Source organism: Pseudophryne corroboree, chromosome 2, assembly GCF_028390025.1.
Source record: "Pseudophryne corroboree isolate aPseCor3 chromosome 2, aPseCor3.hap2, whole genome shotgun sequence".
Classification (NCBI taxonomy): Eukaryota; Metazoa; Chordata; class Amphibia; order Anura; family Myobatrachidae; genus Pseudophryne; species Pseudophryne corroboree.
Genome location: NC_086445.1, coordinates 1,051,212,554 through 1,051,237,625, shown reverse-complemented (window position 1 = coordinate 1,051,237,625; position 25,072 = coordinate 1,051,212,554). Strand labels below are relative to the sequence as shown.

The 25,072-nt window shown below is 47.9% G+C and overlaps 1 protein-coding gene across 3 annotated transcripts in view; it reads right to left on the bottom strand.

Annotated features, from left to right (window-relative positions):
• LOC135050403 (vang-like protein 1) overlaps positions 1-25,072 on the bottom strand; it is a 265,602-nt gene that overhangs the window by 14,068 nt on the left and 226,462 nt on the right. For all 3 annotated transcript variants that reach the window (XM_063956893.1, XM_063956890.1, XM_063956891.1), the window contains one exon: positions 15,094-15,218. In XM_063956893.1, the coding sequence (XP_063812963.1) occupies positions 15,094-15,218 (125 nt within the window). The remainder of the gene's footprint in view (positions 1-15,093; positions 15,219-25,072) is intronic.

Here is a 25,072-nt window from a genome sequence, read left to right as displayed (position 1 = left end):
GCAGAGGGTTTGTCATCGGCTGGACGTCTGTGTTTGTCGTGAGGTAGACTTCTGGTAGTCCAAGCCTGTTTAGTCTGGGTTTTTTGTTGGCTGGATGTCTGGTAGCCCAAGCCTGTTTAGCCCGGGGCTTGGAGTCCTTAGAGGAATAGAGGAAGTAAACTGCCAGGTAGGACTGACATTTAGCTTTTCCCTGAGGAGCAAAAGGACCAAAAGGAGAATGTCCAAGGTTTCTGAGTATGTGCTGAGGGCAGGAAAGCAGTTTAGGAGGCTGCTAGAGTGTTAGGCGCCGGGGTCCGCAATGTCCGCGCGGCCCGGCGCCTAGCAACTAGGGACGCCGTGCGCGTTCAGCCGCCGGCTTCCTAGCAACGCTAGACGCCGGGCGCGCTGAGCCGCACGGACCCTAGCAACGGGGACGCCACGGGCGGACCGCGTTCCCCGTTGCAGGGTCTAGTTACACACGCACACACACTTGTCTTCTGGCCGTGCAGCAAGGCAGCTGCACGGCATTAATACCAATCAGGCTCTGAACAGCTGATTGGAGGACTCCCTGCTAAATACCTTCTCAGTGCTTCTCACAGACGCCGGTAATAGCTTCCTGCATGCTGCTTTGGTTTGCTGAGAGTCTGTTCCAGTCCTGCTGTATCCGGTCATTCCTGTCCTCAGAAGTCCTGTATCCGGGAGTTGTCATCTCATCCCAGGAAGTCGTTGGGTCCCCAGTAGTCCTGACTGATCACCTTTGAATATCGAGTGGTGTTTCGTGTGTTGCGGCTCTGCCGTGTGTTGCGGCTCAGCCGCTTTATCTTTACATATTTTGTCTTTGGAGCATTTGCGGAGGGTTCCGCTTCCACAAGTCCTCTCTGGAACTCGGCGGTGCCGGGTAGGAGAAGAAGACAAGTGGATATTTTGGTTGTCCTTTTCCCTGGCGGTTTTTCCGCACATATTCTAGTTTTTATTAGCTTGTAGCCCCTGGCCTGGTTGTTTAGTCAGAGGGCCCCTTGTTATCACCCTGTCTCGGATTTCCCTTTGTCTCTCATTAAGACCTGGGGGGGCATCGGAGTTGGGCAGACGTAATCCGCCCTTCAAACGCGGCTGCCATGGGCTCAAGCAACCATAGTCTCGCAGGGGATTTCTGACAGCACGGGCGAGACAACGGAGTTAGGGCGCAAGGGGCTATTCTCCATTCCCGCTCCCTTCCCCAGCATTACGTTAACAGTGCTCCGGTCCTCACAATAAGATCTCCTCAGACCAGAGTGCTCGAATCATAACATTATTACCGGCCATACCAAAAATTAAAATTAAACAGGGCTTTAATTTTTTCCTCTCATTCAGTTTTTGTTAAAAAATTTTGGCCTCATGAATCCGACAGGTTTAGGGCCAAACCCTGGCCAGCTCTTAGTCAATCAGATTCAAGAACTTACTCAGATGGTTCAGGATCTTTCTCTTCGGGTGAGGTCGCAGGAAGATCTTTTGCGAGCCTCCCCAAGGGGAGTCCCTGAACCAAAGATGCATTTGCCTGACCGTTTTTCTGGTGATAGAAAATAATTTTTTAATTTTAAAGAATCCTGTAAACTTTATTTTCATTTAAGACCTACTTCCTCTGGTACTGAATCTCAGCGGGTTGGGATTATTATTTCTTTACTCCAGGGGGATCCTCAGACCTGGGCATTCGGTTTAAGAGCAGAGGATCCTGCGTTGTTGTCAGTAGACGCTTTCTTTAAATCTTTAGGGCTTTTGTATGATGACCCAGATAGAGAGGCGTCCGCTGAAAGTCAGCTGCGCGCTCTCAAACAAGGTAGAAATCCTGCAGAGGTTTATTGTACTGAGTTTCGCCGTTGGTCGAACGACTGTGGCTGGAATGACCCAGCCCTGCGCAGTCAGTTTCGCCTCGTCTTATCAGAGTCTATTAAAGACAGTCTCCTCCAGTACCCCGCTCCTGAGACTCTCGATAAACTCATGGAGCTTTCTATTAAGATTGATCGTCGTCTCAGAGAGCGGAGAGCTGAAAGAGGAACATCTGTAAGGTCAAGTCCTTGTGTTTATTCCATTCCAGAAGACGTCGAGGAGCCCATGCAGATGGGTCTCTCCCGGCTGTCTCCTGAGGAAAGGACCAGAAGGCAAAATTCCGGTCTTTGTTTGTACTGTGGTGGTAAGGGACATTTTGCTCGTAACTGTCCGAACAAGTCGGGAAACGCTTTGACCAGGTGAATTGTGAGGGGGTTCACCTAGGTCTGCAGCTTATCTCCTCGAATAACTCTCTTTTAGTCCCAGTTAAGGTTTCCTTTGACAGCCTCAGTTCTTTGGTGTCGGCTTTTGTTGACAGTGGAGCTGCAGGAAACTTTATGGATTTAACTTGGGCTAAGGCCTTAGGCATTCCACAGTTACCATTGGATAGGTGTGTCACCATGCATGGCTTAGATGGGAGTCCGCTTTCCAATGGGGTTATTACCCACCGTACACCTCCCGTAGTACTTACAGTAGGAGCCTTACATTCCGAAAATATCGAATTCTATCTAACACATTGCCCAGCAGTTCCAGTTGTTCTGGGTCACCCTTGGCTGGCCTTTCATAATCCCACCATTGATTGGCGGTCCGGGGAGATTTCCCAATGGGGTACATTTTGTGCTAAGGAGTGTATTTCGTTTCCAGTCAGAGTCGCAGCTATCATTTCAGAACTCATTCCTGGGGAATACCAGGAGTTTGCCGATGTATTCTCCAAAGGCAATGCGGACATTCTGCCTCCCCATCGGCCTTATGATTGTGCTATTGAGCTAGTTCCTGGTGCCGCATTGCCAAAGGGGAGATTATATGCATTGTCCGGGCCAGAAACTTCGGCTATGAATGACTATGTTCAGGAGAGCTTACAGAAAGGATTTATTAGACCATCAAAATCCCCTTTAAGTGCTGGTTTTTTCTTTGTGGAGAAGAAGGATGGCTCGCTTAGACCATGCATAGATTTTAGAGCCCTGAATAAGATCTCAGTTAAAAACACCTATCCTTTGCCGTTGATTTCTGTACTCTTTGATCAGTTACGTTCTGCTGTGATTTTTTCTAAAATTGACCTTAGAGGAGCTTACAACCTCATCCGAATTAAATCTGGAGATGAGTGGAAGACGGCTTTCAGTACTCAGTCGGGTCACTACGAATACCTGGTGATGCCGTTCGGCCTGTCTAATGCTCCAGCAGTTTTTCAAGACCTCATAAATGATGTGCTCCGTGACTTCCTAGGGAAATTCGTGGTCGTTTATTTAGACGACATCTTGATTTATTCTGAATCGATGGAACAACATATCACCCAGGTGCGTCTGGTTCTTCAAAAGTTACGTGAGAATCATTTATATGCCAAGCTGAAGAAGTGTGAATTTCACGTCACGGAAGTACCTTTTTTAGGGTACATAATTTCCCCTCAGGGATTTTCGATGGAACCTAAGAAGCTCCAGGCCATCCTTAATTGGGCGCAACCCACCAATTTAAAAGCAATTCAGCGCTTTTTAGGGTTTGCGAATTATTATAGGAAGTTCATTCATTCTTTTTCTGACCTGGTTGCTCCCATTGTAGCTCTGACAAAGAAAGGAGCGGATCCTACCAACTGGTCGCATGAAGCTGAGTTATCCTTCCGGGCCCTGAAACAAGCCTTTGTCTCAGCTCCAGTCCTAAGACATCCTAATCCGGAATTGCCCTTTGTTGTGGAGGTTGATGCCTCAGAAGTTGGAGTGGGGGCCGTCCTTTCTCAAAAGGATCCGGAGTCTCTGGAGTTACATCCTTGTGCCTTTATGTCCAGGAAATTCTCCTCCGCTGAATCCAATTATGACGTTGGTAATCGGGAGTTACTGGCGGTAAAGTGGGCTTTTGAGGAGTGGAGGCATTGGCTGGAAGGAGCGAAGCATACTATTTCGGTATTGACTGACCATAAGAACCTGCAATACATTGAATCAGCTAAACGGCTTAATGCCCGGCAGGCACGTTGGGCATTATTTTTTACTCGTTTCAAATTTATAATCACTTTCAGGCCTGGTTCCAAGAATACTAAAGCTGATGCCCTGTCACGTAGCTTTCTTCCGGTTCACAATAACAATCCTGTTGTTACCCCAATACTTCCATCTTCGGTCATCCGGGCAGGCCTCACACAGGATTTATTTACCCAGTTAAACCAGCTTCAACATCAAGCTCCTAGATTTACTCCTGCTGGTCGTCTTTACGTTCCTGAATTTTTGAGAGCTACTGTTTTAACTGAATTCCATGACAACAAATTTTCAGGGCATCCGGGAATCACTAAAACATTGGAGTTAGTCTCTCGCTCAGTATGGTGGCCTAGTATTTCTAAAGACGTTAGGGAATTTGTTTATTCATGTCAGGTTTGTGCACAGCATAAGGTTCCCCGTTCCTTGCCTATAGGGCAACTTATGCCCTTAAGTGTCCCTCTCAGGCCATTGTCTCATATTTCCATGGATTTTGTGGTTGACCTTCCCCTTTCAGCTGGATTCCGAGTCATATGGGTGGTAGTGGACCGTTTTAGTAAAATGGCTCATTTTATTGCTCTTCCCCGATTGCCTTCTGCTCAAGGGTTGGCAGTTTTGTTCCTCCGCCATGTGTTCAGGCTTCATGGGTTGCCCACTGATATTGTTTCTGATCGGGGTCCACAATTCGTCGCACAATTCTGGAAATGTTTTTGTGCTTCATTAAAGATGAAACTGTCGTTAACATCCGGTTACCACCCACAATCCAACGGGCAAACCGAACGAGTTAACCAGTCATTGAAACAATATCTGCGCTTGTATTCAGCCAAACTCCAGAATGATTGGTCCGAGTTTCTTCCTTTGGCTGAATTTGCTTACAATAATTCTTGTCATTCCTCCACTAAAGAGTCTCCATTCTTTTCAGTTTTTGGTTTTCACCCCAGAGCTTATTCTTTTTTTCATCATTCTCCAGTCTCCTCGCTGGCATTGACCTCCCATCTCAGAGCAATTTGGAAAAAAGTGCACCTTGCTCTCAGAAAAGCGGCCTTTCGAGAGAAGAAATTTTCTGACAGGCTCCGACGTCCTTGCACTTTTAAGGTGGGAGATAAGGTGTGGTTGTCAACTCGCAACATCAGGCTTCGACAATCCTCGGCTAGACTGGGACCCAAATTTATTGGACCATTTCTTATTATTAAAAGAGTCAACCCAGTTGCCTTTCGGCTACGTTTACCATGATCTCTCAAGATTGGAAATACGTGTCACTGTTCCCTGTTGAAACAATACGTTTCTTCCAGTAGATTTCCTCGGAGGATCTCTCAGGGTAGATCTCCAGTGGATGTACAGGGACAACAGGAGTTCTTGGTAGAGAAAGTTCTTGATTCCAAATTGTCCCGGGGTCGGCTTTATTTTTTAGTTCACTGGAAAGGCTATGGTCCAGAGGAAAGGTCTTGGGTCCTAGATAAGGATCTTCATGCCCCTAGGCTCAAGAGGGCATTTTTTCGGGAATTTCCTCAGAAACCTGGCTTTAGGGGTTCCTTGACCCCTCCTCAAGGGGGGGGGGGTACTGTTAGGCGCCGGGGTCCGCAATGTCCGCGCGGCCCGGCGCCTAGCAACTAGGGACGCCGTGCGCGTTCAGCCGCCGGCTTCCTAGCAACGCTAGACGCCGGGCGCGCTGAGCCGCACGGACCCTAGCAACGGGGACGCCACGGGCGGACCGCGTTCCCCGTTGCAGGGTCTAGTTACACACGCACACACACTTGTCTTCTGGCCGTGCAGCAAGGCAGCTGCACGGCATTAATACCAATCAGGCTCTGAACAGCTGATTGGAGGACTCCCTGCTAAATACCTTCTCAGTGCTTCTCACAGACGCCGGTAATAGCTTCCTGCATGCTGCTTTGGTTTGCTGAGAGTCTGTTCCAGTCCTGCTGTATCCGGTCATTCCTGTCCTCAGAAGTCCTGTATCCGGGAGTTGTCATCTCATCCCAGGAAGTCGTTGGGTCCCCAGTAGTCCTGACTGATCACCTTTGAATATCGAGTGGTGTTTCGTGAGTTGCGGCTCTGCCGTGTGTTGCGGCTCAGCCGCTTTATCTTTACATATTTTGTCTTTGGAGCATTTGCGGAGGGTTCCGCTTCCACAAGTCCTCTCTGGAACTCGGCGGTGCCGGGTAGGAGAAGTGGACAAGTGGATATTTTGGTTGTCCTTTTCCCTGGCGGTTTTTCCGCACATATTCTAGTTTTTATTAGCTTGTAGCCCCTGGCCTGGTTGTTTAGTCAGAGGGCCCCTTGTTATCACCCTGTCTCGGATTTCCCTTTGTCTCTCATTAAGACCTGGGGGGGCATCGGAGTTGGGCAGACGTAATCCGCCCTTCAAACGCGGCTGCCATGGGCTCAAGCAACCATAGTCTCGCAGGGGATTTCTGACAGCACGGGCGAGACAACGGAGTTAGGGCGCAAGGGGCTATTTTCCATTCCCGCTCCCTTCCCCAGCATTACGTTCCAGTGTACCGGTCCTCGCAATAAGATCTCCTCAGACCAGAGTGCTCGAATCATAACATAGAGTAGCAACTATCTTGTTTAATTCTACTCTAAAGCCAACCAAAATCTCTCCAGTGTAGGGCAGGTATTCAAGGGCCTATTGGAGTCATTGTCTGTTTTCCAAGAGCATTGGCAGATGATACTGCTGGCGACCACTGCCGTCACTGATGCCTTAGAAGCTAGGAGACCTGTATCTACAGCTGCTTCACCTAGGTAGAAGACTACCTCCTTTAAATGGGAGATGTGGGACAGCTGTTCCCTGGTAACAGCAGAGGGGAGGCTGTCTTCATGGGCCTCCACCCAGCTTTCCACGCCCATAGCTACCCAGGCTGAGGCCACAGCCAGACGAGCAGCAGCTCCTGTAAGAGAGTAGACACACTTAAGACAAGTTTAAATTTTTCTATTGGTAGTTTGCTTCCTTCAGGGAAGATGCAGACGGAATCCTAACCCAGTAGTGGCAACCTCCAAGGAAAGGGTAAAAGGAAGGTAGTCTTTTATGTATCAGAAACTTCTTACTAGGGTTACTCCATGGTGTACGCATGTGGTCAGTGAGGGGAAATTCAGCCTTAACAACCTTTCGGCGATGGGACTGTGGGGTTTTAGGCTTAGAAGCTGCCTCCTCCACCTATATTTCTAGAATAGATTAGACCACCCGCACTAGCGTAGGAACATCCAGCGCAGAATGACGTTCCTCCTCTCCTGGGGGGGGGACTCAGGGAAATAGACGTCTGCGTCCTCTGCCTCAGAATCTGAAATCTGTGCTGACAAGCGGTCCGCTATGTGTGACAGAACCTGTGAAACAGAAGACACCCATGGGGGGTCCTGCGCAGGCAGTGGCGCCAAGAGGGGGGAGGGTACTAATTACCCGGGCCCAGGTCTGATGGAGGGGCCCAGAGGGGTCCTCCCCTGTAACCTGGCAGCAGCAGCGGCAGCTCTTCTCCTCAGACCAGCGCAGGCTGCTGTGTGGCCAGGGAGGCGCTTAAAATACTTTTTTTTTCTGAGTGCATGGCCACGCCTCCTGTAGTTTTGCCACACCCCCTGAAACGTACCTGGGCCCAGCCAGGCTTTGTACTGCCCTGTGCACAGGGGCTGGTGGGGCCGGCTGGTTAGGTGGAATGTAATAAGATGCACACAGACCGTCCTGTGCAGTGTCCTGAGGGGATAATCCTGCGTGACACCAGCAGCCTCCTTCTTACCTTTGCCTTTGGAGGACATAGCAACAGTAACAGTATAACACAATAACACAATAATAAGTGTGTAGTAACGTGACACCCTTCACAAGTACTGTGTAAATGTCAAGTACTTTGAACCCCTATGCACCGGTATCCAGGGGTATGGTAGAATCAGACAGCAGAGCTAGAACAAGTCACATGCAATGTGTGTGTGTGTGTGTGTGTGTGTGTGTGTGTGTGTGTGTGTGTGTGTGTGTGTGTGTGTGTGTAGATCTCACCTCTACTATCCATTACACTGACATGCGAGGGGACGCGTAACCCATATTTCACACCCTGATATTTACACTCGTATAGAAAAAATCTAGAGGTAGTGACCCCAGTTTAACGCAGATCCTACAAGGACATCAGGTAAACAGCTCCTGCCGACTCTTCAGGGTCCCAGCCGCATGGTCACTGTGCTTCACCAACACGGTGAGGTCCCAGCAGCTATACCCTGTCATCTGCAGCTACAGGGATATACCAGCGGACCTCCCAGCACCTTCACAATACCTGCTGCCCGGGCTCTCCTGGCATAACCAGCTCCCGCTGCCAAACACACAGCCTCCGGCAACACACAGGATTTGGAGAGACTAACACGCCCCTCATCCATCCCCTGTTCCCTTTTTCAAACCACATTCAACATGACAAGAGGCATGCTCATTTCACAGGGCCAGCAAAACAGGAAATCACAAATGAGCATGCTGGGAGATGTAGTGAAACTAGACAGTAACTGCTGGGGAGACAGAAAGTCCCACCATAATCTTTATCCAGAGAAGAAAATCCGGATAGTAAACAAAGAGACTCCCTCCACAACAGTCTAAGCCCTCACAATATCTACTCACTTGTCTCCCTATACCCTGGACTGTGTAAGCAATACAGTATTAATAATACTATAGATGGTCTAGAGCAGCATTTCACAAACTCAGTCCTCGAGGTCTCCTAACATAGGGGGTCGTTCCGAGTTGATCGCTAGCTGCCAATGTTCGCAGCGTAGTGATCATTTTAAAAAACGGCAAAACTACGCATGCGTATGGGGCGCAATGCGCACACGCGGTGTATGGGTACAAAGAGCATCGTTGTTTTGCAGTGCTTCTAGCAACGATTTCATTCGCACAGCCGATCACAAGGAGACTGACAGGAAGAGGGCGTTTATGGGTGTCAACTGAACGTTTTCTGGGAGTGGTAGGAAAAACGCAGGCGTGTCCAATCGTTAGCAGGGCGGGTGTCTGACGTCAATTCCGGGACCTTTGTCACTGCAATCATTACACAGGATAAGTAACTACAGGGCTGCTCTTGTTTTTGTACTACTCAGCTGCACAGGCGTTCGCACTCCTGCAAAGCGAAATACACTCCCCCGTGGGCGGCGACTATGCGTTTGCACGGCTGCTAAAAGTAGCTAGCGAGCGTTCAACACGGAATGAGGGCCATAACACGTTTCCAGGGAATGGGTGCGGGATCCTGAGAGTCAAAATACAGACAGCAGCATCCCAGCTGTCATAATCCTGGCACATTCTGGTAAATACTGTAACCATACCTTCCCTCCCGTATCCTTACCTTAACCTACCCCTCCTATACCCTTACCCTAACCCTCCCCTCCTGTACCCTTACCCTAACCCTCCCCTCCCGCAGCCTTACCCTAACCCTCCCCTCCCGCAACCTAAACCTAACCCTCCCCTCCTGCAGCCTAACTCTAACCTCCCCTCCTGCAGCCTAACTCTAACCCTCCCCTCCCACAGCCTTCCCCTAACCTCCCCTCCCGCAACCTAAACCTAACCCTCCCCTCCTGCAGCCTAACCCTAACCCTACCCTCCTGCAGCCTTACCCTAACCTCCCCTCCCGCAACCTAAACCTAACCCTCCCCTCCCACAGCCTTACCCTAACCCTCCCCTCCCACAGCCTCACCCTAACCCTCCCCTCCTGCAGCCTTACCCTAACCCTCCCCTCCCGCAACCTAAACCTAACCCTCCCCTCCTGCAGCCTTACCCTAACCCTCCCCTCCCGCAACCTAAACCTAACCCTCCCCTCCTGCAGCCTTACGCTAACCCTCCCTCCCCTTCTGCAGCCTTACCCTAACCCTCCCCTCCTGCAGCCTAACCCTAACCTCATCCTGCAGCCTTACCCTAACCTCCCCTCCCGCAACCTAAACCTAACCCTCCCCTCCTGCAGCCTTACCCTAACCCTCCCCTCCCGCAGCCTTACCCTAACCCTCCCCTCCTGTACCCTAACCCTCCCCTCCCGCAGCATTACCCTAACCCTCCCCTCCCGCAACCTAAACCTAACACCTAACCCTCCCCTCCTGCAGCCTAACTCTAACCTCCCCTCCTGCAGCCTTCCCCTAACCTCCCCTCCCGCAACCTAAACCTAACCCTACCCTCCTGCAGCCTAACCCTAACCCTCCCCTCCTGCAGCCTAACCCTAACCTCATCCTGCAGCCTTACCCTAACCTCCCCTCCCGCAACCTAAACCTAACCCTACCCTCCTGCAGCCTTACCCTAACCCTCCCTCCCCTCCTGCAGCCTTACCCTAACCCTCCCCTTCTGCAGCCTAACCCTAACCTCATCCTGCAGCCTTACCCTAACCTCCCCTCCTGCAACCTAAACCTAACCCTCCCCTCCTGCAGCCTTACCCTAACCCTCCCCTCCTGCAGCCTTACCCTAACCCTCCCCCTCTGCAGCCTTACCCTAACCCTCCCCTCCTGCAGCCTAAACCTAACCCTCCCCTCCCGCAGCCTTCCCCTAACCTCCCCTCCCGCAACCTAAACCTAACCCTCCCCTCCTGCAGCCTTACCCTAACCCTCCCCTCCTGCAGCCTTACCCTAACCCTCCCCCTCTGCAGCCTTACCCTAACCCTCCCCTCCTGCAGCCTAACCCTAACCCTCCCCTCCCGCAGCCTTCCCCTAACCTCCCCTCCCGCAACCTAAACCTAACCCTCCCCTCCCGCAGCCTTCCCCTAACCTCCCCTCCCGCAACCTAAACCTAACCCTTCCCTCCTGCAGCCTTACCCTAACCCTCCCTCCCCTCCTGCAGCCTTACCCTAACCTCATCCTGCAGCCTTACCCTAACCTCCCCTCCCGCAACCTAAACCTAACCATCCCCTCCTGCAGCCTTACCCTAACCCTCCCCTCCTGTACCCTTACCCTAACCCTCCCCTCCCGCAGCCTTACCCTAACCCTCCCCTCCCGCAACCTAAACCTAACCCTCCCCTCCCGCAGCCTAACTCTAACCTCCCCTCCTGCAGCCTAACCCTAACCTCATCCTGCAGCCTTACCCTAACCTCCCCTCCCGCAACCTAAACCTAACCCTACCCTCCTGCAGCCTTACCCTAACCCTCCCTCCCCTCCTGCAGCCTTACCCTAACCCTCCCCTTCTGCAGCCTTACCCTAACCCTCCCCTCCTGCAGCCTAACCCTAACCTCATCATGCAGCCTTACCCTAACCTCCCCTCCCGCAACCTAAACCTAACCCTCCCCTTCTGCAGCCTTACCCTAACCCTCCCCTCCTGCAGCCTTACCCTAACCCTCCCCTTCTGCAGCCTTACCCTAACCCTCCCCTCCTGCAGCCTAACCCTAACCTCATCCTGCAGCCTAACCCTAACCCTCCCCTCCTGCAGCCTGACCCTAACCCTCCCCTCCCGCAGCCTTACCCTAACCCTCCCCTCCCACAGCCTTACCCTAACCCTCCCCTCCTGCAGCCTTACCCTAACCCTCCCCTCCCGCAGCCTTACCCTAACCTCTCCTCCTGCAGTCTTACCCTAACACTCCCCTCCCACAGCCTAACCCTCCCCTCCCACAGCCTAATTCTAACCTCCCCTCCCGCAGCCTTTACCCTAACCTCTCCTCCTGTAGTCTTACCCTAACACTCCCCTCCTGCAGCCTAACCCTAACATCCCCTCCCACAGCCTAACCCTAACCTCCCTTCCTGCAGCCTTATCCTAACCCTCCCCTCCCGCAGCCTTACCTTAACCCTCCCCTCCTGCAACCTAACCTTCCCCTCCCGCAGCCTTACCCTAACTCTCCCCTCCTGCAGCCTAACTCTCCCCTCCTGCAGCCTAACCCTCCCCTCCTGCAGCCTAACCCTAACCCTCCCCTCCTGCAGCCTAACCCTAGCCCTCCCCTCCCACAGCCTAACCCTAATACTTACCAGTGGAATGTGTTGGGATACTGACTGGCGGGGTGCTGACTACATCCCATTTTCCAGATCTCCTAGTAGGTACATAGTTGACATATTGAAAGATCCAAAGATGGCGCTAATTATTTCACTTGTGATACTGAGGCTATTTGTAAAACGTTCACTGTTAGGGGTCCCTGAATATAGTATAGGCTGTAGGGAAGATATAGTATAGGCTGTAGGGAAGATATAGTATAGGCTGTGGGGAAGATATAGTATAGGCTGTGGGGAAGATATAGTATAGGCTGTAGGGAAGATATAGTATAGGCTGTAGGGAAGATATAGTATAGGCTGTAGGGAAGATATAGTATAGGCTGTAGGGAAGATATAGTATAGGCTGTGGGGAAGATATAGTATAGGCTGTGGGGAAGATATAGTATAGGCTGTGGGGAAGATATAGTATAGGCTGTAGGGAAGATATAGTGTAGGCTGTAGGGAAGATATAGTATAGGCTGTAGGGAAGATATAGTGTAGGCTGTGGGGAAGATATAGTATAGGCTGTAGGGAAGATATAGTGTAGGCTGTAGGGAAGATATAGTATAGGCTGTAGGGAAGATATAGTATAGGCTGTAGGGAAGATATAGTGTAGGCTATGGGGAAGATATAGTATAGGCTGTAGGGAAGATATAGTATAGGCTGTAGGGAAGATATAGTATAGGCTGTAGGGAAGATATAGTATAGGCTGTAGGGAAGATATAGTATAGGCTGTAGGGAAGATATAGTATAGGCTGTAGGGAAGATATAGTGTAGGCTGTGGGGAAGATATAGTATAGGCTGTGGGGAAGATATAGTATAGGCTGTAGGGAAGATATAGTGTAGGCTGTAATGAAGATATAGTATAGGCTGTAGGGAAGATATAGTATAGGATGTAATGAAGATATAGTGTAGGCTGTGGGGAAGATATAGTATAGGATGTAATGAAGATATAGTATAGGCTGTAGGGAAGATATAGTATAGGCTGTAGGGAAGATATAGTATAGGCTGTAGGGAAGATATAGTATAGGCTGTAGGGAAGATTTAGTATAGGCTGTGGGGAAGATATAGTATAGGCTGTGGGGAAGATATAGTATAGGCTGTGGGGAAGATATAGTATAGGCTGTGGGGAAGATATAGTATAGGCTGTGGGGAAGATATAGTATAGGCTGTAGGGAAGATATAGTATAGGCTGTAGGGAAGATATAGTATAGGCTGTAGGGAAGATATAGTATAGGCTGTAGGGAAGATATAGTATAGGCTGTAGGGAAGATATAGTGTAGGCTGTAGGGAAGATATAGTGTAGGCTGTAGGGAAGATATAGTTTAGGCTGTAGGGAAGATATAGTATAGGCTGTGGGGAAGATATAGTATAGGCTGTGGGGAAGATATAGTATAGGCTGTGGGGAAGATATAGTATAGGCTGTGGGGAAGATATAGTATAGGCTGTAATGAAGATATAGTATAGGCTGTGGGGAAGATATAGTATAGGCTGTAGGGAAGATATAGTATAGGCTGTAATGAAGATATAGTATAGGCTGTAGGGAAGATATAGTATAGGCTGTAATTAAGATATAGTTTAGGCTGTAGGGAAGATATAGTATAGGATGTAATGAAGATATAGTATAGGCTGTAGGGAAGATATAGTATAGGCTGTAATGAAGATATAGTATAGGCTGTAGGGAAGACATAGTATAGGATGTAATGAAGATATAGTATAGGCTGTAGGGAAGATATAGTATAGGCTTTAGGGAAGACATAGTATAGGATGTAATGAAGATATAGTATAGGCTGTAGGGAAGACATAGTATAGGATGTAATGAAGATATAGTATAGGCTGTAGGGAAGATATAGTATAGGCTGTAATGAAGGTATAGTATAGGCTGTAGGGAAGATATAGTATAGGCTGTAGGGAAGATATAGTATAGGCTATAATGAAGATATAGTATAGGCTGTAGGGAAGACATAGTATAGGATGTAATGAAGATATAGTATAGGATGTAGGGAAGATATAGTATAGGCTGTAATGAAGGTATAGTATAGGCTGTAGGGAAGATATAGTATAGGCTGTAGGGAAGATATAGTATAGGCTGTAATGAAGATATAGTATAGGCTTTAGGGAAGATATAGTATAGGCTTTAGGGAAGATATAGTATAGGCTGTAGGGAAGATATAGTATAGGCTGTAATGAAGATATAGTATAGGCTGTGGGGAAGATATAGTATAGGCTGTAATGAAGATATAGTATAGGCTGTGGGGAAGATATAGTATAGGCTGTAGGGAAGATATAGTATAGGCTGTAGGGAAGATTTAGTATAGGCTGTGGGGAAGATATAGTATAGGCTGTGGGGAAGATATAGTATAGGCTGTGGGGAAGATATAGTATAGGCTGTAGGGAAGATATAGTATAGGCTGTAGGGAAGATATAGTATAGGCTGTGGGGAAGATATAGTATAGGCTGTGGGGAAGATATAGTATAGGCTGTGGGGAAGATTTAGTATAGGCTGTGGGGAAGATATAGTATAGGCTGTGGGGAAGATATAGTATAGGCTGTGGGGAAGATTTAGTATAGGCTGTGGGGAAGATATAGTATAGGCTGTGGGGAAGATATAGTATAGGCTGTGGGGAAGATATAGTATAGGCTGTAGGGAAGATATAGTATAGGCTGTGGGGAAGATATAGTATAGGCTGTAGGGAAGATATAGTATAGGCTGTAGGGAAGATATAGTATAGGCTGTCTAAAAAAACCGACCTTCCTTTATCAAACATTTATCTCATAAATAAAATAAGTGGACAGGAAAAGATTAAACATACATTAATAAATGTACATACATAAGTCTCCCACCTCATGGTAAAACACCTGGCTCTACTCGCTGGCAGCTGCTCCCTGTTCTATTGTGGTTATTATTTGAGCTGCTGGCTGGTCCCAGGGTGGGAAGGTGGGGGGTTCTCTTTACTATAATCTCCTACCGTGCCTCTTTCCCCATTCACACTTCATAGTGCCTCCCCTCACATGCTCCCTGACACAAATGCACCTCTTACAATATCCCCACCTAATGATGCCTCTATACTAACTCCACAATATAGTACCTCTTCCAATGACCCTACATCACAGTGCCTCCTCTGACATGATCCCACCCATGTGCATCAGAATATGTGTGCGCTATATAAATAATTGTTAGTAATAGTAATGTGATTTGCGTTCCCCGGGGTACTCGGTACCGGGTCTGTATGGCTGCCCCATAGGTCTCACTCACCATCTACATTTTCCCCTTTGTGGGGTTTCTCCCGCGGCTCTGGCATTCTGGCGTGTGCCTCTGGAACCATGGCAGGGAAATCTTTCATGTAGTTTTCCAACACAAACAGCGCAGCTCTCTGTATACTACAAACACATTATACACAGGTTATATACAGTATAGTCTCTACCCACACATTATACAGAGGTTATATACAGTATAGTCTCTACCCACACATTATACAGAGGTTATATACAGTATAGTCTCTGCCCACACATAATACAGAGGTTATATATAGTCTCTGCCCACACATAATACAGAGGTTATATATAGTATAGTCTCTACCTACACATTATACAGAGGTTATATACAGTATAGTCTCTACCCACACATTATACAGAGGTTATATACATTATAGTCTCTACCCACACATTATACAGAGGTTATATACTGTCTACATTCTCTACCGCCAACACATTATACATAGGTTATATATATATATATATATATATATATATATATACAGTATAGTCTCTGCTTACACATTATACAGAGGGTATATATAGTCTCTGCCCACACATAATACAGAGGTTATATATAGTCTCTGCCCACACATAATACAGAGGTTATATACTGTATACATTCTCTACCGCCAACACATTATACATAGGATATATAGATATATATAGATATATATAGATATATACATACAGTATAGTCTCTGCCTACACATTATACAGAGGTTATATATAGTCTCTGCCCACACATAATACAGAGGTTATATATAGTCTCTGCCCACACATAATACAGAGGTTATATACTGTATACATTCTCTACCGCCCACACATTATACAGAGGTTATATATAGTGATGAGCGGGTTCGGATCCTCGGGATCCGAACTTCACCTTTTTTTGCACGGGTCCGAGCAACTCGGATCCTCCCGCCTTGCTCGGTTAACCCGAGCGCGCCCGAACGTCATCATCCCGCGGTCGGATTCTCGCGAGATTCGTATTCTATATAAGGAGCCGCGCGTCGCCGCCATTTTTCACTTGTGCATTGGAGATGATCGTGAGAGGACGTGGCTGGCGTTCTCTCAGTTTCTATGTTCAGTGGGCAGCAAATATCTGTGCTCAGTGTGCTGCAAATATCTGTGCTCAGTGTGCTGCAAGTGCAAATATCTACGTTCTCTGCCTGAAAAACGCTCCATATCTGTGCTCAGTGTGCTGCAAATATCTGTGCTCAGTGTGCTAATTGCTTTATTGTGGGGACTGGGGACCAGCAGTATTATATAGTAGGAGGACAGTGCAGAGTTTTGCTGACCAGTGACCACCAGTATTATACGTTCTCTGCCTGAAAAACGCTCCATATCTGTGCTCAGTGTGCTGCATATATCTGTGCTCACACTGCTTTATTGTGGGGACTGGGGACCAGCAGTATTATATAGTAGGAGGACAGTGCAGAGTTTTGCTGACCAGTGACCACCAGTATTATACGTTCTCTGCCTGAAAAACGCTCCATATCTGTGATGCATTGTAGTATATAGTAGGAGGACAGTGCAGAATTTTGCTGACCACCAGTATAACTATATATATAGCAGTACGGTACAGTAGTCCACTGCTCTACCTCTGTGTCGTCAAGTATACTATCCATCCATACCTGTGGTGCATTTCAGTTTTGCACAGTTTTCTGACCACCAGTATATAATATATAGCAGTACGGTACAGTAGGCCACTGCTCTACCTACCTCTGTGTCGTCAAGTATACTATCCATCCATACATGTGGTGCATTTCAGTTTTGCACAGTTTGCTGACCACCAGTATATAATATATAGCAGTACGGTACAGAAGGCCACTGCTCTACCTACCTCTGTGTCGTCAAGTATACTATCCATCCATACCTGTGGTGCATTTCAGTTTTGCACAGTTTGCTGACCACCAGTATATAATATATATCAGTACGGTACAGTAGGCCACTGCTCTACCTACCTCTGTGTCGTCAAGTATACTATCCATCCATACCTGTGGTGCATTTCAGTTTTGCACAGTTTGCTGACCACCAGTATATAATATATATCAGTACGGTACAGTAGGCCACTGCTCTACCTACCTCTGTGTCGTCAAGTATACTATCCATCCATACCTGTGGTGCATTTCAGTTTTGCACAGTTTGCTGACCACCAGTATATAATATATAGCAGTACGGTTCAGTAGGCCACTGCTCTACCTACCTCTGTGTCGTCAAGTATACTATCCATCCATACATGTGGTGCATTTCAGTTTTGCACAGTTTGCTGACCACCAGTATATAATATATAGCAGTACGGTACAGTAGGCCACTGCTCTACCTACCTGTGTCGTCAAGTATACTATCCATCCATACCTGTGGTGCATTTCAGTTGTGCGCAGTATATATAGTAGTAGGCCATTGCTATTGATATATTACTGGCATATAATTCCACACATTAAAAAATGGAGAACAAAAATGTGGAGGGTAAAATAGGGAAAGATCAAGATCCACTTCCACCTCGTGCTGTAGCTGCTGCCACTAGTCATGGCCAAGACGATGAAATGCCATCAACGTCGTCTGCCAAGGCCGATGCCCAATGTCATAGTAGAGAGCATGTAAAATCCAAAAAAATAAAGCTCAGTAAAATGACCCAAAAATCTAAATCTAAATCGTCTGAGGAGAAGCGTAAACTTGCCAATGTGCCATTTACGATACGGAGTGGCAAGGAACGGCTGAGGGCCTGGCCTATGTTCATGGCTAGTGGTTCAGCTTCACATGAGGATGGAAGCACTCATCCTCTCGCTAGAAAAATGAAAAGACTTAAGCTGGCAAAAGCACAGCAAAGAACTGTGCATTCTTCTAAATCACAAATCCTCAAGGAGAGTCCAATTGTGTCGGTTGCGATGCCTGACCTTCCCAACACTGGACGGGAAGAGGTGGTGCCTTCCACCATTTGCACGCCCCCTGCAAGTGCTGGAAGGAGCACCCGCAGTCCAGTTCCTGATAGTCAAATTGAAGATGTCACTGTTGAAGTACACCAGGATGAGGATATGGGTGTTGCTGGCGCTGGGGAGGAAATTGACAAGAAGGATTCTGATGGTGAGGTGGTTTGTTTAAGTCAGGCACCCGGGGAGACACCTGTTGTCCGTGGGACGAATATGGCCATTGACATGACTGGTAAAAATACAAAAAAAATCACCTCTTCGGTGTGGAATTATTTCAACAGAAATGCGGACAACTGGTGTCAAGCCGTGTGTTGCCTTTGTCAAGCTGTAATAAGTAGGAGTAAGGACATTAACCACCTAGGAACATCCTCCCTTATACGTCACCTGGAGCGCATTCATCAGAAGTCATTGACAAGTTTAAAAACTTTGGGTGACAGCGTAAGCAGTCCACTGCCAACTAAATCCCTTCCTCTTGTAACCAAGCTCCTGCAAACCACACCACCAACTCCCTCAGTGTCAATTTCCTCCTTAGACAGGAAAGCCAATAGTCCTGCAGGCCATGTCACTGTCAAGTCTGACGAGTCCTCTCCTGCCTGGGATTCCTCTGATGCATCCTTGAGTGTAACGCCTACTGCTGCTGGCACTGCTGTTGTTGCTGCTGGGAGTCGACCGTCATCCCAGAGGGGAAGTCGGAAGACCACTTGTACTACTTCCAGTAAGCAATTGACTGTCCAACAGTCCTTTGCGAGGAAGATGAAATATCAAAGCAGTCATCCTGCTACAAAGCGGATAACTCAGGCCTTGGCAGCCTGGGTGGTGAGAAACGTGTTTCCGGTATCCACCGTTAATTCACAGGGAACTAGAGAATTGATTGAGGTACTGTGTCCCCGGTACCAAATACCATCTAGGTTCCATTTCTCTAGGCAGGCGATACCAAAAATGTACACAGACGTCAGAAAAAGAGTCACCAGTGTCCTAAAAAATGCAGTTGTACCCAATGTCCACTTAACCACGGACAAGTGGACAACTGGACCAGGGCAGACTCAGGACTATATGACTGTGACAGCCCACTGGGTAGATGTATTGCCTCCCGCAGCAAGAACAGCAGCGGCGGCACCAGTAGCAGCATCTCGCAAACGCCAACTCGTTCCTAGGCAGGCTACGCTTTGTATCACCGCTTTCCATAAAAGGCACACAGCTGACAACCTCTTACGGAAACTGAGGAACATCATCGCAGAATGGCTTACCCCAATTGGACTCTCCTGGGGATTTGTGACATCGGACAACGCCACCAATATTGTGCGTGCATTACATCTGGACAAATTCCAGCACGTCCCATGTTTTGCACATACATTGAATTTGGTGGTCCAGAATTATTTAAAAAATGACAGAGGCGTGCAAGAGATGCTGTCGGTGGATCGAAGAATTGCAGGCCACTTTCGGCATTCAGCCACCACGTGCCGAAGACTGGAGCACCAGCAAACACTCCTGAACCTGCCCTGCCATCATCTGAAGCAAGAGGTGGTAACGAGGTGGAATTCAACTCTCTATATGCTTCAGAGGATGGAGGAGCAGCAAAAGGCCATTCAAGCCTATACAGCTATCTACGATATAGGCAAAGGAGGGGGAATGCACCTGACTCAAGCGCAGTGGAGAATGATTTCAACGTTGTGCAAGGTTCTGCAACCCTTTGAACTTGCCACACGTGTTATCAGTTCAGACACTGCCAGCCTGAGTCAGGTCATTCCCCTCATCAGGCTTTTGCAGAAGAAGCTGGAGAGATTGAAGGAGGAGCTAAAACAGAGCGATTCCGCTAGGCATGTGGGACTTGTGGATGGAGCCATTAATTCGCTTAACCAGGATTCACGGGTGGTCAATCTGTTGAAATCAGAGCACTACATTTTGGCCACCGTGCTCGATCCTAGATTTAAAACCTACGTTGTATCTCTCTTTCCGGCAGACACAAGTCTGCAGAGCTTCAAAGACTGCTGGTGAGAAAATTGTCAAGTCAAGCGGAACGTGACCCGTCAACAGCTCCTCCTTCACATTCTCCCGCAAATGGGGCTGCGAGGAAAAGGCTAAGAATTCCGAGCCCACCCGCTGGCGGTGATGCAGGGCAGTCTGGAGCGAGTGCTGACATCTGGTCCGGACTGAAGGACCTGCCAACGATTACTGACATGTCGTCTACTGTCACTGCATATGATTCTGTCACCATTGAAAGAATGGTGGAGGATTATATGAGTGACCGCATCCAAGTAGGCACGTCAGACAGTCCGTACGTATACTGGCAGAAAAAAGAGGCAATTTGAAGGCCCTTGCACAAACTGCCTTTATTTTACCTAAGTTGCCCCCCCTCCAGTGTGTACTCCGAAAGAGTGTTTAGTGCAGCCGCTCACCTTGTCAGCAATCGGCGTACGAGGTTACTTCCAGAAAATGTGGAGAAGATGATGTTCATCAAAATGAATTATAATCAATTCCTCCGTGGAGACATTCACCAGCAATTGCCTCCAGAAAGTACACAGGGACCTGAGATGGTGGATTCCAGTGCGGACGAATTAATAATCTGTGAGGAGGGGATGTACACAGTGAAAGGGGTGAGGAATCGGACGATGAGGAGGAGGTGGACATCTTGCCTCTGTAGAGCCAGTTTGTGCAAGGAGAGATTGATTGCTTCTTTTTTGGTGGGGGCCCAAACCAACCAGTCATTTCAGTCACAGTTGTGTGGCAAACCCTGTCGCTGAAATGATGGGTTTGTTAAAGTGTGCATGTCCTGTTTATACAACATAAGGGTGGGTGGGAGGGCCCAAGGACAATTCCATCTTGCACCTCTTTTTTCTTTCATTTTTCTTTGCATCATGTGCTGTTTGGGGACTATTTTTTGAAGTGCCATCCTGTCTGACACTGCAGTGCCACTCCTAGATGGGCCAGGTGTTTGTGTCGGCCACTTGGGTCGCTTAGCTTAGTCACACAGCTACCTCATTGCGCCTCTTTTTTTTTTTTTTTTTTTGCATCATGTGCTGTTTTGGGACTATTTTTTTGAAGTGCCATCCTGTCTGACACTGCAGTGCCACTCCTAGATGGGCCAGGTGTTTGTGTCGGCCACTTGGGTCGCTTAGCTTAGTCACACAGCTACCTCATTGCGCCTCTTTTTTTTCTTTGCATCATGTGCTGTTTGGGGACTATTTTTTGAAGTGCCATCCTGTCTGACACTGCAGTGCCACTCCTAGATGGGCCAGGTGTTTGTGTCGGCCACTTGGGTCGCTTAGCTTAGTCACACAGCTACCTCATTGTGCCTCTTTTTTTCTTTGCATCATGTGCTGTTTGGGGACTATTTTTTTGAAGTGCCATCCTGTCTGACACTGCAGTGCCACTCCTAGATGGGCCAGGTGTTTGTGTCGGCCACTTGGGTCGCTTAGCTTAGTCACACAGCTACCTCATTGCGCCTCTTTTTTTCTTTGCATCATGTGCTGTTTGGGGACTATTTTTTGAAGTGCCATCCTGTCTGACACTGCAGTGCCACTCCTAGATGGGCCAGGTGTTTGTGTCGGCCACTTGGGTCGCTTAGCTTAGTCACACAGCTACCTCATTGCGCCTCTTTTTTTCTTTGCATCATGTGCTGTTTGGGGACAATTTTTTTAATCTGCCATCCTGTCTGACACTGCAGTGCCACTCCTAGATGGGCCAGGTGTTTGTGTCGGCCACTTGGGTCGCTTAGCTTAGTCATCCAGCGACCTCGGTGCAAATTTTAGGACTAAAAATAATATTGTGAGGTGTGAGGTGTTCAGAATAGACTGGAAATGAGTGTAAATTATGGTTATTGAGGTTAATAATACTATGGGATCAAAATGACCCCCAAATTCTATGATTTAAGCTGTTTTTGAGGGTTTTTTGTAAAAAAACACCCGAATCCAAAACACACCCGAATCCGACAAAAAATTTTCAGGGAGGTTTTGCCAAAATGCGTCCGAATCCAAAACACGGCCGCGGAACCGACTCCAAAACCAAAACACAAAACCCGAAAAATTTCCGGTGCACATCACTAGTTATTATATATATATATATATATATATATATATATATATCTTGTAGATAGTGAAAAACCTCCACGTCGTGGAGTCTTTATTGAAACTAACAGGTGACGTTTCGGGGACGTATCCCCTTCCTCAGACTGTCTGAGGAAGGGGATACGTCCCCGAAACGTCACCTGTTAGTTTCAATAAAGACTCCGCGACGTGGAGGTTTTTCACTATCTACAAGACTGAGAGTGCCACCTGTTTTCTCCCTATTGCATGTGGGTGGACCAGCAAGTCCACAAGGAAGTGCACCTCAGCAAGTTATCTGGAGGAGTGCCGGGGCAAATTTTGGATATATATATATATATATATATACAGTATAGTTATACAGAGGTTATATACAGTATAGCCTCTGCCCACACATAATACAGAGGTTATATACTGTATACATTCTCTACCGCCCACACATTATACAGAGGTTTTAAATATATATATATATATATATATATATATATATACATACACACACAGTCTACACTGCCCACACATTATACAGATGATATATACAATCTATACCACATACACATTATACTGTACAGTGGTTATATACGGTGGAGTCACATTATTATGAGCACCTCCTACACGTGATGTCAGCAGCATGTTGCCCATGAAGTATGTCACGTGGCGTGCGCTGGCTTGGTGGGTATATAAGGTGTGTGATAGGCCGTCTGCACACATATCACTCGTTGCTGGCTTGGTGGGTATATAAGGGGTGTGATAGGCCGTCTGCACACATATCACTCGTTGCTGGCTTGGTGGGTATGTAAGGTGTGTGATAGGCCGTCTGCACACATATCACTTGTTGCTGGCTAGGTGGGTATATGCAGTGCCGTTTCTAGCGGCGGGCGAGCCGTGCAACCGCACGGGGCGCCCGCCGCGGCACTTTGTGACCACTGCTCTCCTCCCTCTCTCTCCCCCCGAGCGCTCCTGCTCGGGGGGCGGGGCTTCGCGGAATGACGCGTTTGCGTCGTGACGTCACGAAGCAAACGCGTCATTCCGCGAAGCCCCGCCCCCCGAGCAGGAGCGCTCGGGGGGAGGAGAGGAGGACTGGAGATAACCATCTACAGAGGAGGCGGCCGGCGCGCGGGACCCGAAGAGCGGCAAGTTGTAAGTATTCTTTTTTTCTCTCTCTCTCCCCCTCCCTCCCCCCACTTGACACCTGCCGCACTGTGTAAAATGGGGATACCTGCTGCACTCTGCAAAATGGGGATACCTGCCGCACTGTGTAAAATGGGGATACCTGCCGCACTGTGTAAAATGGGGGCACCTGCCGCACTGTGTAAAATGGGGGCACCTGCCGCACTGTGTAAAATGAGGTGGATGCATCTACAGAAGCAGTAGGAGCTGTGTTGTCACAAGTCTTTGAAGATAAAAAGGTCCATCCCTGCGGATATTTCTCCCGTAAGTTCCTCCCGGCAGAACGTAATTATGCAATCGGTGAGCAAGAGTTACTTGCCATCAAGTTGGCATTTGAGGAGTGGAGATACCTTCTAGAAGGAGCTCAACATCGCATTACAGTTTATACTGATCATAAGAATCTTCTGTATCTGCAGTCAGCTCAGTGTTTGAATCCACGACAAGCTCGATGGGCGCTTTTCTACTCACGATTTGATTTCAAACTCACCTATCGTCCAGGGTCTCAGAACAAAAAGGCAGATGCCCTTTCCCGGTCCTTTGCTTCTTCTGAATTAAATGATGCTACCACGAATCAAGCCATTGTGAATCCTAGGTCCTTTTTAATGACTCGAACCTCTCCAGTTCCTCCGCCTGGCAAGACCTTTGTCGCCACAAGTCTTCGAAAACGGCTGCTTACCTGGGCTCACTCCTCTTCCTTCATGGGTCATCCTGGGGTTCTAAAGACTCTCAAGTTTATTCAACAGTCTTATTGGTGGCCACGTCTCAAAGCCGATGTCCAAGAGTTTATAGCAGCATGTCCTAAATGTGCCCAACATAAGAGTCCAAGAAGTTCTCCACCAGGTTTGTTACATCCACTATCCATACCCAAACAACCATGGACTCATATCTCAATGGATTTCGTGACCGATCTACCTCCATCAAAAGGGCGAAATACCATTTGGGTGATAGTGGATCGATTTTCGAAAATGGCACATTTCATTCCATTAACTGGGTTACCATCAGCCCCTTTACTAGCCAGATTGTTCATCTCTGAAATCTTCAAGTTGCATGGCCTTCCTCGAGAAATTGTTTCTGATCGGGGAACACAGTTTGTGGCCAAGTTTTGGAGGTCGCTTTGTTCATCTTTAAATGTCAAGTTGAACTTTTCTTCTGCATATCATCCTCAGACAGATGGACAAACTGAGAGAGTCAACCAAGACCTTGAAACATTTCTCCGGCTATATATATCGTCCTCACAGGATGACTGGGTTGACTACCTACCATTGGCAGAATTTGCTCATAATAATCTCTTCCATTCATCTTCAGAATCTACGCCCTTTTATATTAACTTCGGCTTTCATCCTCGTGTGCCAGAGTTTCATCCATTGCCAGCCCTAGAGGTCCCAGCGGCAGATCAAGAGCTTCAACGTCTATCTAGCATCTGGAGTTGTGTACGTAAGTCCTTGGTCAAAACTTCCGCTCGTTATAAATCTTTTGCAGATAAAAAACGTAAAGCTGTACCGAATTACAAAGTGGGAGACCAAGTTTGGATTTCTACGCGCAATCTCAAGTTCAAAGTTCCTTCTAAGAAATTTGCTCCCAGGTTTATTGGTCCATTTCCCATTGTAAAGGTACTCAACCCTGTGTCATACAAAGTCAAGCTGCCACCGTCTTTGAGAATTCCTAACGCCTTTCATACATCTTTACTGAAGCCTTTGATTCTCAATAAGTTCCGTACTACCCAGTCCAAATCTCCTAAAGTTCACTCTTTGCAGAATGAGGAATTTGAAGTTAAAGAGATTGTGGACTCACGTTCCCGATATGGACGTTTACAGTTTCTGGTCGACTGGAAGGGTTA